This window comes from Oryzias latipes, chromosome 8, assembly GCF_002234675.1.
Source record: "Oryzias latipes chromosome 8, ASM223467v1".
In the NCBI taxonomy this organism is placed as follows: domain Eukaryota; kingdom Metazoa; phylum Chordata; class Actinopteri; order Beloniformes; family Adrianichthyidae; genus Oryzias; species Oryzias latipes.
Window position 1 is genome coordinate 45,043 of NC_019866.2, and position 14,537 is coordinate 59,579.

At 45.9% G+C, this 14,537-nt stretch overlaps 1 protein-coding gene across 4 annotated transcripts in view; it reads left to right on the forward strand.

The window, feature by feature from the left end:
- LOC101171717 (sodium channel protein type 4 subunit alpha B) overlaps positions 1-14,537 on the forward strand; it is a 47,273-nt gene that overhangs the window by 20,120 nt on the left and 12,616 nt on the right. For all 4 annotated transcript variants that reach the window (XM_011492745.2, XM_020699905.1, XM_011492744.3 and 1 more), the window contains 11 exons: positions 293-356; positions 425-566; positions 650-850; positions 925-1,030; positions 5,806-6,044; positions 6,213-6,284; positions 6,392-6,493; positions 6,577-6,933; positions 7,830-8,025; positions 8,155-8,387; positions 8,538-8,637. In XM_011492745.2, coding sequence (XP_011491047.1) covers positions 293-356; positions 425-566; positions 650-850; positions 925-1,030; positions 5,806-6,044; positions 6,213-6,284; positions 6,392-6,493; positions 6,577-6,933; positions 7,830-8,025; positions 8,155-8,387; positions 8,538-8,637 — 1,812 coding nt within the window. The remainder of the gene's footprint in view (positions 1-292; positions 357-424; positions 567-649; positions 851-924; positions 1,031-5,805; positions 6,045-6,212; positions 6,285-6,391; positions 6,494-6,576; positions 6,934-7,829; positions 8,026-8,154; positions 8,388-8,537; positions 8,638-14,537) is intronic.

Consider the following 14,537-nt stretch of genomic DNA (forward strand, 5'->3'; position numbering starts at 1 on the left):
TCCATGGATTACATGAAATCTTTCCACCTTTATCCACCTTTGTCATGGTAGGGAGAACTCGTCAATGCAAGGGTGAGGTCATCTAAGATAGCACAAGGGTTAAGGATTTTAGTTCCCTGTGATCCCCCCCCCCCGCCCCCCACACACACACTCCTTATGACTTTGAACAGTTGTGCTTAGGTTCAGGTGTGTTTAGCATATTCTTGATATTATTTAAATTATGACCTCTCATAATCATCATCATCATAGTTGCTCAATTTCTACATGATTTCTGCTTCTTTGTCTTCACCAGATAATTATTACTACCTTCCTGGTCAGGCTGATGCACTGCTGTGTGGAAACAGTTCTGATGCTGGGTAAACAGCACCAGCAACAACAACAATAGCATGAACGACAACAACATTAATATTACTCTCGTGTTCAGGCTCTGTCCAGATGGCTACACCTGTCTCAAGGCAGGGAGAAACCCCAACTACGGATACACCAGCTACGACTCTTTTTCTTGGGCATTCTTGTCTCTATTTAGACTAATGACCCAGGACTTCTGGGAGAACCTTTTCCAGTTGGTCAGTGCTGGACCAGTGCCCGTATTTACAACTGAGATGTACTTTTGAGAAGCATAAACAGCCTCCTATTTGTGTGTCTGCAGACACTGCGAGCAGCAGGAAAAACCTACATGATTTTCTTTGTGGTAGTCATCTTCCTTGGCTCCTTCTACCTTATCAATCTTATCCTGGCAGTGGTTGCCATGGCATACGCTGAGCAGAATGAGGCCACCATGGCTGAGGCCAAGCAGAAGGAGGAGGAGTATGCTCAGATTTTGGAGGCATTGAAGAGGCGAGATGAAGAGGTATTAAGTGACAATGAGGACATTCTCTGAATTCTTTTTGCTTCCAGCTGAAAGTGTGTCTGTTTTCAAAACAGGTGACCTGCAAAATGTCACTGCTCCAGAAACAAAACTCTGACCCTCAAAGAAAGGATACAGTGGAAGAATCAAAGAGCACAGAGCAAGAAAACGTCGCTGTGGATGGTAAACACAAGCACACGTGCAGATTTACCTGAATAAACACAATCATGTGAACCTATGCAGAACCCAAGCACTAGTAGGAAAATGACAAAAAAGAAGGTTTAGTTACCGTTCTGTCTGCCAATGTGCTCCTGGTGGTCCAAGTAGCTCTTTTAATGGAAGTTCCACCATCATGAGTGAGTGTATACGTAGAGGTGTGTCTTTTTGCTCTACCTGTTCTTCCTGTGTCACTCCCAAGACTTCTCTTGTCTACCCCTACGAGCACTCTATTTTTCTACCTGCTCTGAAAATAGATCTGATGAGTTAGTCTTTGAATTTTATTGATGACAATCTTCCATAATAAGGAATGGGGAGGTGGACCCTTCCTGCCCGGGGGATACTTTTCTGGCTGAATAAACACCAATCATGCATGGTTCATGTGGAATTGAATACGTCTATGCCAACTGTCTGGGAAACATGTCAAAGATAAGGTGTGTTTGATATAGGATTTTTGGCAATAGGGATAGGCAAGGAGACGAGTTAATAGGTATATCACATTTCATGTACAAAGCCAGTTCAAAGTGCCTTACAGAAAATATAAAGGGAAACATTTCTTAACCTTTTATAGACTGGTTCATTTATAATTTTCTTTGTCTTTACATTGATGTCAAATAGTAAAAAACTTGTAAATGATCAGGTATGTCATATATTAGTCCACTCATATGAGTGTATTCTATATTATTTGTAAATGTTATCAATAAGAGCAGCACTTTGACTTTGGGTCTTGTTATGGTTGGATAGAAACTCATTCCATACATTCTGCTGATAAAGTCGTCGGTTGCTTTATGTTTGCTGGGGTTTATCAGATCGATATTGAAGCCTCCACAGATGTGTTATATTTGTAATATTTTCCATCTAAACACTAATCACTTCTAAGCTTGACCCTGGTGACCTATAAACACAGCTTATAATGACATTTTTCCCTGAATTGTCACATATTTCAATTGTAAGACATTCCAGTATTCCATCAACTGCAACTGACAATTTATTCTAAACGTAGTATTTTTTTTTTACATATGTTGCGACTCCTCTGCCTTTTTTGCTTACTCTGTTCGCATAGTTAAGTTCATAGTTTTCCAATTCAAAGTCAGCGTCCTTGTTGCTGAACCAAGTTTTGGATATGGTTATGACATCAAGGGAATGTTCCATATTCTGTAGATAGTCCTTGATGTCTTCAAAGTTGGTATACATGCTTCTGCTGTTAAAGAGAGTTAAAGAGAGAGTTAAAGAGAGTGATCATATACGAAAAGGAAACACTTTTGGACATTGGACACCGCTTCACTGACCTGTTTCAAGACACTTTATCCTCCAACCCATCGTGGCCATCTGAGATTCTCCGGAACACCAAGACGATCAACGGCCACCTGAATAACCACCCGAGGCGACGGAAGAAGAAACACCGCGGGAAACGTGCTGGGATTCGCAACAGACTAAGGAAAAGAGCACACAACCCTCCTTTACCGAGCATTTTGCTCGCCAATGTCCAGTCTCTGGAGAATAAGATGGACGATCTCAGAGCCAGGATTAACTTCCAACGGGACATTAGGGACTGTAACATCCTCTGTTTGTCTGAAACGTGGCTCACGCCCTGGGTCCCGGATGCTGCTGTAACGCCATCTGAAAACTTCTCTGTTTTACGGATGGACAGGTCAGCCAAGGCCGGCAAATCCAAAGGCGGAGGAGTTTGTTTCATGATTAACAAGAAATGGTGTGACCCCAGGAATATCTCCACTCTGTCCCGCTCCCGCTCGCCTCATCTGGAACACTTATCCATTATTTGTCGCCCATCCTATCTGCCCCGGGAGTTTTCATCGATCATCATAACTGCTGTTTACATCCCTCCACAAGCAGACTGTGGCTCGGCTTTGTCGGAGCTTCACGACGCGCTTAGTGGCAACATCAACAAACACCCGGACGCTGCTATTATCTTTGCTGGGGACTTTAACAAAGCCAAACTCAGGCAAGTCATGCCTACTTTCCATCAACATGTATCCTGTCCAACCAGAGGGCCGAACATACTGGATCATTGCTACACTCAGTTTAAGATTGCCTACAGAGCTCGGTCACTACCGGCTTTCGGCAAATCGGACCATGCCGCCATTTTCCTCACACCGGAATATAAACAAAGGCTCGTTCAAGATCCCCCGACGCAGAGGGTGGTGACGCGATGGTCCGCCCAATCAGAAGAAACGTTACAGGCGGCTCTTGATGACGTAAACTGGGACATGTTTCGCGCAAGCTCATCTGACGTCAGCGAGTTCACGGATGTGGCGCTAAGCTTTGTAAACACGTTAGCCGAACAAGCTACGGCTACAATAACCATAAGGTCATTCTCAAATCAGAAACCGTGGGTGGACAGATCAATCCGTGCAGCAATAAACAAGCGCACTGCTGCTTACAACGCCGGTCTTCTGTCGGGAAACATGAGTGAGTACAAAGCATCATGCTATGCTCTCCGGCGCGCAGTAAGAGCCGCTAAACACAGATACAGGGAACGCATAGAGTCACATTTCCAGCTAAATGACTCCCGACGTATGTGGCAAGGACTAAGGACCATTTGTGACTTTGGAAATGAATCCTCTGCAGAGGTGAGAGCAGATCCGTCGCTGGCTGACGAGCTAAACACTTTCTACGGCCGCTTTGAAAGCAATCTAAGCAGCGTGAGTCTTCCGATCAGCGCGTCAGGAAGCAACAGCCAGATCAGCGATCATCATGCGATCACCGTGACGGAGGACGAGGTTCGGAGGGCACTAAAGCGTGTGAATGTAAGGAAAGCAGCTGGACCTGATGGGATTTCTGGCCGTGTTCTGCGGTCCTGCGCTGATCAGCTCGCTGGTTTGTTTACATCCATTTTTAATGAGTCTCTTGCTGCATCGGTGGTTCCCACCCCATTCAAAAAATCGGTCATCATCCCTGTGCCTAAGAACAATAAACCCTCTTGTCTGAATGACTATCGTCCAGTTGCCCTCACATCAACAATCATGATGGTCTTTGAAGGACTGGTTAAAAACGTCATCTGCTCCTCCATCCCGGATACTCTGGACCCTCTTCAGTTTGCCTATCGCCCAAACAGATCCACAGATGATGCCATTTCTCACATCCTGCACTCTTCTCTCACACACATTGACAGCAATAACAGGAACTATGTAAGGCTGCTATTTATTGACTACAGCTCAGCTTTCAATACCATAGTCCCCATAAAGCTAGCTTCCAAACTCATAGACCTCGGACTGAATTCTTCACTCTGCAAATGGATTCTGGATTTCCTCACCGGCAGCCTCAAGTGGTGAAACTGGGCCAGTACACCTCTAACTCCATCACCCTGAACGTAGGAGGCCCGCAGGGGTGTGTCCTGAGTCCCCTGCTTTACTCTCTCTACACACACGACTGCGTGTCTTCGCACAGCTCCACATCCATCATCAAATTTGCTGATGATACTGTGGTTCTGGGCCTCATTCACAACAACAACGAGACCGCATACTTGGACGAGGTAGAGAAATTGACATCATGGTGCCAGGACAACGGTCTCTCTCTGAATGTGAGCAAAACTAAAGAACTGATTGTGGACTTCAGGAAGAGAAAACAGCAGCCCTACACTCCTCTTATGATCAGCGGGACCCCTGTGGAAAGGGGGAGCAGCTTCAAGTACCTTGGTGTAAACATCTCGGAGGACCTGACTTGGACTACTCACATTCAAACACAGGTTAATAAAGCAAGGCAAAGACTGTACCATCTGCGACAGCTGAGGAAATTCAGGGTCTCACCAGCAATCCTGAAAACCTTCTACTCCGGTGCCATAGAAAGTGTATTGACTCAGTGTATCACAGTGTGGTATGGGAACAGCTCAAGCCAAGACTGCAAAGCCCTGCAGAGAGTTGTACGCGTAGCTGAGCGCATTTCAGGGTCTGCTCTCCCCTCTCTGCAGGACATCTACCTCAAACGCTGCAGAAGTAGAACAGCAAAAATCATCAAAGACTCAACCCACCCCAGTAATCATGCTTTCACTCTGCTGCCATCTGGTAAGCGCTACCGTAGCCTTATGGCAAAGACCGAGAGACTCAGGAGGAGTTTCTACCCCCAGGCCATCAGGCTCTTAAACTCTAAATGTGTATCTTAATTATCTAAGTCTACAGTTTACATTCATGCACTTTATTTTGCGTTCTATATTTAATTTTTCAATACACATTTTTTCTTATTTCATCTTTACATAGCTTTACTTGTGTATATTATGTATATTTTCATCTATGCTGTTTTTCTTAATAATTTGCATTATTTGCACTGTCCACGGAGCGGACCTGGCGTACATTTCACTACTGGTTGTATTTGCTAAATATAACTTTGTATGAGAAAAATAAAAATTCTTGATTCTTGATTCTTGACAGTTTTTCTTCTGAGTTAACAGAGTTTTTAAAATCCTCTATGCTGTAATATTTGCAGTCCATATTAACAGTGAAAACAATTGATGAGGGTCGATGTCTAGCAGGTTCAAACCTAATTTCTTAGGCTGTAGAAACAGGTACCCCTTATTGACACAAATTAAGAAAGTCTGTTTTTCCTACATAAGCTAACTCCTCCTCATCATCCCCCACCTCAGTGCTCAGTGTACCTACGGTGTTTCATCCATATAATAAGGATGTTACCAACCAAAAGCTTCCTCTACAGCTTCTCTTATTTCAAGTTTCCACTATGCTGGAGAAGATCTAGTCCCAGATCCAAAGAGTTCTTACTTTGTGTTTCAGGCTATGAGGATGACCAGAGGCCCTGTCCTCTGTGCTGGTACAAGTTTTCTGACATCTTCTTGAAGTGGAACTGTTGTGGCTGCTGGCGTTGGCTAAAACAGCTGCTGTACACCATCGTCATGGACCCATTTGTTGACCTCACTATCACTATCTGCATTGTTCTCAACACTGTCTTCATGGCCATGGAGCATTATCCAATGACAGAAAACTTTGAGGAGCTGCTGAGCATTGGAAATCTGGTGAGTGATGACGATTGAACAATAATGACTGACATAGGTGACCAGGAGATTCCATGTGATCTCCTGTTTAGGTGGTAACATGTGATCATTCTGACTAGTTTATAATCAAGCAGAAAAAAACTATTTAGCTATGCTTGGATACAGAGAATCGTGTCTGCCCACACCCAGGTCTTCACTGGGATTTTTACAGCTGAAATGGTCCTCAAACTTCTGGCCTTGGATCCATACTACTATTTCCAGGTCAGGCTTTCCCCTCTTAAACACCAGGTTCTGTATGAAACATCAGCTTTTACCACAGTCTTATTGCCATAAGTATAAGTGTATTATACCTATTGTGATGTCTCCAGGTGGGCTGGAACATCTTTGATAGCATCATTGTCACCATGAGTCTGGTGGAGCTGGGACTGGCCGATGTTGAGGGCTTGTCAGTGCTGCGATCCTTCCGATTGGTCGGTACATCCCCTTAATCATCAGTGGGAGATCCATTCTTCTCACCTGCTTCTTCTCTCTGCTCTGTTTATCTCCTGTCCAGATGCGTGTCTTTAAGCTGGCGAAATCCTGGCCTACCCTCAACATGTTAATAAAAATAATTGGGAATTCAATTGGAGCTCTGGGGAACCTTACTTTGGTTCTTGCCATCATCGTCTTCATCTTTGCTGTTGTTGGCATGCAGCTGTTCGGAAAAAACTACAAGGACTGTGTCTGCCTGATTGCAGAAGACTGTAAACTTCCACGTTGGCACATGAATGACTTCTTTCATGCTTTCCTCATCATCTTCAGGATTCTATGTGGCGAGTGGATTGAGACCATGTGGGACTGTATGGAGGTCGCGGGTCAGACAATGTGTCTCATTGTCTATATGATGGTCTTGGTTATTGGAAATCTTGTGGTGAGTCAGAATAGTTTCTAAAAAATGTATATTATTAATATTGATATTATTATTGTTATTACAATAAAAGAACTATGATATTTCACAAATCAGACTAAAGGCGGTAGAGCTGAAAAGTTCCCAGTGAGCATGATGGTGTGTTTTAGAATGCTTGGGTCAATGACAATCTGTGTTTGTGTCTTTTTCATTGGGTGTTGAATTTTTCAGCACTGCAGGAATGAGCTAATCTTTTCAGACAGGCTGGCTGTGGAGTAAATGACAAGCAGCTGTCCTACACCAGTGACAGTTACTCTGCGTCTGGATTTGAGTGCTCTCAGTACCACTTTTTGACTGAGATCATTGAAACAAAAACAATCCAGAAATGAGCATAAATAATGAGATGAGGAAAGAAGGTCAATAATTGACTTATTTGTTCTCAAGCATGGTTAAAATGGTTCATATTTATAAAAATGACAGCTGCACCATCCAAAGTAGAATTGATTCCATCACACCCCAAAAAAAGGGTCCCCACTGCTGAATTGGGGACTGACACTCATCCATGGATCACTTGATCACTTTGCTTCTCCAGCCGCTAATGCATAAAGCCTTATGAATAAATGTAGTCAAGCAAAGTTAACAAAAATAAAACTTTTAGATATTTTCTTTGTGCAGAAATGGGCCGGTGGAGTTTATTGAATGAGACAAAAAGCTTGCAGCTCAATAGCATACCAGCACAGCAATTTGTATTCTAAAGCCCACAGAGTTCCCAGTTAATGTTACTTGGTTTTCAAATGTGCATGGACAATATCAGACTCCAGAGTTTCCTCTGGGCAAAGGTCAAGTCAGACCAGTAGAGCTTGTCAGCACTCCTGGCCTCACAGCCGCTTTAAAAAAAAGGGTTTCTGGCCTTGTTTCAGGTGCTTAATTTGTTCCTTGCCTTATTGCTGAGCTCGTTCAGCGGGGACAACCTTTCAGCTACTGAGGAAGAGGGAGAAAACAACCTGCAAATAGCCATCAATCGAATCAACAGAGCTATTTCTTGGACCAAAATCTGGATTCTGAAGCGCACCGACTCTTTTGTACAAAAGAAAACACACATAACAGAACAGAGCTGTAAGACTATGTTTATTTATTTTCTTGTTTTTCTCTGTTTAAAAACTCATATTACTGCCAAGTGGATTCTCTTCTTGTTAACTGTTCTTGTTTCAATGTGTGCATGAATTATTGTCTTTTTGGCTTCAGGTGCAGGGGATGTAGACGAGGACAGAAATAATGAGGCTTTAGCTCTGACCTTCGTGTCTTCAGGACTGTCAGCCCCTCAAGTCAAAGACGCCAGAGATTACCAGAGTAACATCACCAGCAACTACCATAACATCACTTCTCTGAAGGTTCCCATTGCAGAGTCAGAGTCTGATTTGGAAATCCCTGCAAACGAAGATGAGGAGGAAGAGGAGGAGGAAAAATGTCTTTCTGAAGTAAAATCTTGTCAATTCTTTGTAATCAGACATGAACAACAAAAAACAGTGAAAAAAAAGCTTTTTAACAAAACGACTTAAATGATAAAATTTTTATAATGAAAACGGCATTGTATTGGACTGAATGGCTTTGGGTTTTGCTGTGTTCAGTGTGAGGAGTCATCTGTGTGCAGCACCATAGAAGAAACTGTGGTCGTTGAAGTGGAAACATATGAGGATACAAACATTCCCGAAGACTGCTGCACTGACAGTAAGTGGACACACATGTGCATGCTCACATGCACGCATAAACAGACACACAAATCTTGCGTCACAAGAACAAGCAGACGGCTGTTTCCAAATGCAGCAGGTTTAGTAGCTCATCTAAAAGTCCACAAAGCTAAATCAGGGTCAGGCAGGCCGGACTCGATAACAGGCATAAGATCATCAGAGGAGAGATAAGATGGTCAGGATCCAGGCGAGAGTCGGGGGAAGTGGCAGGCAATCAGTCAGAATACAGATGTAACACTTGTTAAGGAAGGCAGTGTGGCGCAAACAATACTCCACACTGAGATCAGCTCAGTGCAGAGGTTAAGAGTGCTGTGGTTGATGGAGTGAATGAGAGTCAGGTGTGCGGCAAGCAGGAAGTGCATGCTGGGTGTGCTGGGAGATAAAATGCTTTCAGTACTCTGGAGATTGCTCCCACCGGTGACCAGAGGGGAGTTCTGACAAATATAGAACCCACATACAAAAAGGCCAGTTCAGCAACTCTTAATTTTTTTAGTGACTTTCCAAACTCTGGATGATTTTCTTATTTTTGTCTTAACTCTATGACGGTTATTGATGCAAATACACGCCAAACTACATCTGCTTCAAAATTACCTTAATCTTAATGTAGCATCTACTTAGAAGCAAAAACAAGTGATTTTTTTTCTACATAGCTGGATAGAAATTCAGGCATCAAGGGATTAAAAACAGCTAGCCACAAATCTGTCAACTTTTCCTTATGTCACTGGACATTTTTTCTTTTTGGAGACTCAGATTTGAAAGACGATTTGTTCTGTTATTTCTGTTCTCATCAAGCAGGGGCAGAGAGTGACCCCTAACCTGATCAAAGCAGTCTTGAGTTCTTAGTGTGGTAGTCAGCTCCCGCAACTTCAAAATCCACTGTCTAGAAATTATCCTTTGACACGTTTTGTCTCTGCTGCAGCTCCATCTCTATTTCATGGTGACGAATGTTTCATTCATGATGTTCAATCAGTGTTTAGGGAAGTGAAAGTTAAGATAAATGGCTATTTTCCCTCTTTGAAGTCACAGAACAGTTTGTATTTGCAGTTCTGAATTGTCCACAATTTAATCATGTTTCCACCAAAGAGGTCTGTGTAAAGGATTAGCAAATCAGGCAGTTCAAAGTCAAAGTCAAAGCTTTATTGTCAAATATGCTGCATCCATTAGACATACAGCACAAATGAGATTGCTTTTCTCTCAACCCACAGTGCAAGCAGCATATAAAATAATAAATAAATGACTTAAAAAAATAGATAAAAAGAAAGTCATAGTAAGAGGAATAACAGTAATCTAAACAGTGCAGAGAGCAATGAGATGGTTAAAGTGGCAGTTTAAAGTGACAACAGTGCTGAGAACAGTAAGTGGATGAGTCAGTGATGGCAGTCTTTGGTGAAGATGGTGTTCTGAAATGGTGTGAAGTTTTCAATGTGAGCTTGTAGGACGGAGTGGAGGGGCCAGAGGGGGGAGGGCAGGGAGGGATTTGAGTGTCCTTATTGCCTGATGGAGGAAACTGTCTTGTAGTCTGCTGGTTCTGGCCTGCAGACTTTGCAGCCTCCTCCCTGATGGCAGCAGGTAGAAGTGTCTCTGGGATGGGTGTGAGAGGTCCCCTGCAATCCTGATGGCTTTGCGGGTGAGGCGGGAGCGGTAAATGTCCGAGAGGCCAGTAAGAGGGACACCAACAATCTGCTCAGCTGTTTTCACAATGTGCTGCAGAGTCTTCCGGCAGGACGCGGTACAGGCACCGTACCACGGTGATGCAGCTGGTCAGGATGCTCTCGACCTGTAGAAGGTCTGCATGATGGGGGGAGGAGCTCTGGCCCTCTTCAGTTTGCGGAGGAAGTACAGGCGTTGTTGGGATTTCTTGGCCAGTGATGCAGTGTTGTGGTTGATGCAGTGTTGTGGTGTGAAATGTGTTCTAGTGTGAAATATTTCATTCATTCAATCATGCAAACTGTTAGTGCAAAGGTGAGCTAACACCTGTGCTCAGGTTAGTGTTTATGTTCTTCTAAAATGGATGGTGGAATGTGAAAAGAAGGAGGGAGAGTGCCCAGCCACCCCCACATCAAGACCCCCGCCGCAGCAGCAGCGGCAGCCGGAACCACTCAACGCCACACGGCAGCAGGACCGCCGCGAGGCCCCCAGAGCCAGAGAGCAGGGAGGCGCAGAGGGAAAGAGAGCGCCGCCCCAGCCCAGCCAGGAAAGCAGCCCCCCGCCGCGCCGGAAGAGCCCAACGCAGGGCCCCGCCGGAGAGGGACACCCACAGCCCCAGACGAGCACCCCACCACCACCCAGGAGTTCCGGGCATCCCCCCGCCCCGACCCCAGGTACGAGCCAGGACCCCCCAAGGGAGACCCGCTCCGCACTCCAGGCAGCCACCCACCCAGCCCACGGTTGGTCCAGGTAGGAGCAAGGCAGGGGCCCGCCGCCCCCGCCCAGCAGGGGGGAACCCCGGGGAAAAAAGGGCGGCCCACAAGGGGTGTTATAAATATGGCCCGACCAGGCTCGGCCATGTTGGAAGTTTGGCGGGGCCCAGCGCCCAAGGGCAAGGACCAGGACCCACCCCCAAGGGACACGAACACCCCCGGCTCAGGTGTAATATGAACCCCCCCACCGTGCGGAGAGAGCACCGCCGGGCCCAGGGAGCCGGCACCCAAGGGACACGGCCGCCAACGCCAAGGGGCCCGCACCCCCCACCAGGGAAGGGGTAGGGGACAGATGGACCCAGGTCCCACCTTCCTTGTAAAATGTGTGTGCGTGTATGGGTGTTTGAGAGGGTGTTTGTGTGCATGTGTGTGTGTTTATGTTTGAATGTATATATTGAAGGGGGAGGGGTGTGTGTACTAAGGGGGGTGCAGTTGAAATTGGCGAGTAGGGCACTAAGGGGACATCTCCTGATTACTCACAGTGATGTCCACTCACCCTCCACACCAAGGGGCCCTAAATGTCTAAGGTGCGGTTAAAATTGGCGGGTAGGGTGCCAGGAGGACATCTGCTGCTTGCTTGCAGTGATGTCCAAGCACCCCCCCTACCAAGGACCCTACATGTCTAAGGTGCAAATAAAACCGAAAGAGGGGGGGCCCACTCCATACGGCAACCATAGGAGGGGGGCCACTCCCAAGTAGCCCCCCACAGGGCGCATCGCAGGCTAGACCCCCCACCCCCTCACCCTAATATGAGGTTATATGAGGAAGGGGGTAAGTTGGGGACAGCTGGTAGACTGTCCCCCGGTGGTCAAACAGCTGTCCCCCAGCCCCCCCCCCCATCATAGGGGCCAGGTCCCCCCAGCCCCGGGGCTCCATCCCCGGAGGCGCCAACACCCCAGGCCCAGCACCACCCACCCCACACAGAGAGAGAGGAGCCAGAAAGCGCCGCCCTCCCGGAGCAAGTCCAGGCCCCCACCCCCAAGCGCCGGCCCTAACACAGTTCTGGTCAGGCCTCGACGGGACCGAGGCAGCCAACCGGCCGGGGCAACCGCCGATTGCTTCAGCGGAGACCCCGACCCGTCAACCCCCCCAAGGTCCCATACCAATAGTGGGCTCCACCTCCCCCCCAGAACGCCCCCCACAGGACAGGGCCGACAAGTCCCCCACCCCAGACCGCGCAGCCAAAGCAGATGACACCCAGAGCGACCGGGGGTCCCAAGAGGGTTGTCCCGATCCCAGCCCCAGGTGTAGATGGGCCGCCCCATCCAGCGCCGCTGGGCCCCCCCCCCCCGAGCAGGGCCCCCGCCAACCCCCCCCAGCACAGGCAAAGGGACCACCCTCCCAAGCCAAGCCAGACCACCACTCCACCCCCCCCCCTACCAAGCACCCCCCCCCCCAAGCCCAGAGGACCACGCAGTGCCCCAGCCCGCCCCACCCAGGCACCGGACCCACCCCTGACCAACAGAGACCCCATCGCCGGGCACCGGAGGCCCCGACCCCCACCCCGAACCACGGCAGAAGGGCAAGGAGCAGCGACGACCATGCCCCCCCCACCCCCTAAGTCACGGAGTTAGCTATGGGAGACCAGAGAGACCGAATTCTTTCAAAGTTACTTGAACTTTGGGCTGACATTTTTTTCCAAGCTGATATGATCAAGCAGCAGATTTCTGTGTTGACTTATGTTTATATTTTTCTTGTTTTTCCAATTTATTAAAATAGTTTTTTTAGCAATACAAAGAGTTATGAAAATGATAGAGCCTAATTCTCCTTCTACATCGATGGCACTTATGTCACCAAGCACACAAAGTGACGGTGAAGCCGTCATTGAAACCTTAAGCCAGACTGATAGATCGGCACATACCTGCTGCCAGAGAGCCTGGACAGGCGTGCAGAACCATAGTGCGTGCATGTTACTGTCGGGTAGATTACTGTCACAGTGCTGACAAATGTCTGAGTTACTGAGACCCATCTTGAACATCCTCTGTCCAGTGTAGTAAATTCTGTGAAGAGTTTTGAAATGGATTAGCTGCAGATTTGGACTTTTTGTCAGTTTAAAGGTGTTTAGACAAAGTTCTGACCAGAAGCTTTCATCTGTGCTGATGCTCAAATCTGCATCCCATTTTGTTGTCGGAAGGGAAATATTATTATCTAAATTAAATAAAAGTTTGTATATTTTGGAGAGAGTTTTATTTCTTGAGAAATTAATCAGAGTGGTAACTACATCTGGTAGCTTTAAATCAATGTCTCTGTATTTAAACTTTTTAGTAATAATTGATTTAAATTGCTGATATTCCAAGAAGTTATTTATTCCATGTTTGTCTTTTAGTTCCTGGGGAGTTATGAATCTTTTATCAATAATTATGTGCTCTAGTTGTTTACGCCCCCTGCTGGCCAAGCTGGGAAGTGTATCATTTTTTGTCAATAAGGATGTCCAGGTTGCTCCAGATGGGTGTCATTTTGCACGGTTGAATTGATGATTTTGATATTTTGAGAAATTCCCACCAGGCTGTTAAAGTGGCGTTTATATTAATACTTTGGAAACAATCCTGTTTTTTAACTATTTGGCTAATAAATGGTAGATCTGACAGGTTGATCTTTCCACATAATGCCTGTTCCAAGTCTAACCATGAGTTGGTTTCTGGGATATTTTTTAACCATTTTAAGATGTATTGTAATCTATTTGCAAGAAAGTATTTGTGGAAGTTAGGTAATTCTAATCCTCCACAGCTTTTTGCAGATTTTAAGGTTTTTAGACTAATTCATGCAGGTTTATTGTTCCATAAAAAGCTTGATATGGATGAGTCTAATGTTTAGAACCATAAAGAGTAACTTCCAGTGACTTCTAGGTCAGCCACTGGTTCAGCCCAGTGTAATTTTATCTGACCCGCAAGATCATTTTATATGATTGTATTAATGGCCCAGCGAATTGTAGCGCTGATAACATTTTCACTACAGATCCCATAATGCAGCGCTTCAGTTGCCCTGGTAAACACTGGCCTTCACAATACCAAAGTGAAAAAGTTCATTCTGAAAACAGAGCCTTTAAAAACTGATTGGAGACAGAATAAATGTTTCTGAATTTACCGGTTAACCCGTTTGTCACATTTGTGGAGCGAATGTGGCTGTAATGAAAGAATATAATCTAAGATGGCGCCATGAGACACACTTCAAAAACGCGCTTAGCTGAGAAGCTGAAGACACTGAGTTTGCATGTTGCTTTGGTAACTTGGAAGTACAAAATATGAATTTTAATTTGCTTTGTAATCCGTTTGCCGTCAATTTGGAAACTGTAACTGTGCAGATTCAGGTGGTACTGTAGACAAACTATGACACTACTGGCAAAGTACAACACTGAAGACAAAGTACAACACTGAAGACAGAGTGCGACACTGAAGACAAAGTGCGACACTGAAGACAACGTACAACACTGAAGGCACAGTACGACACTGAAGGCAAAGTA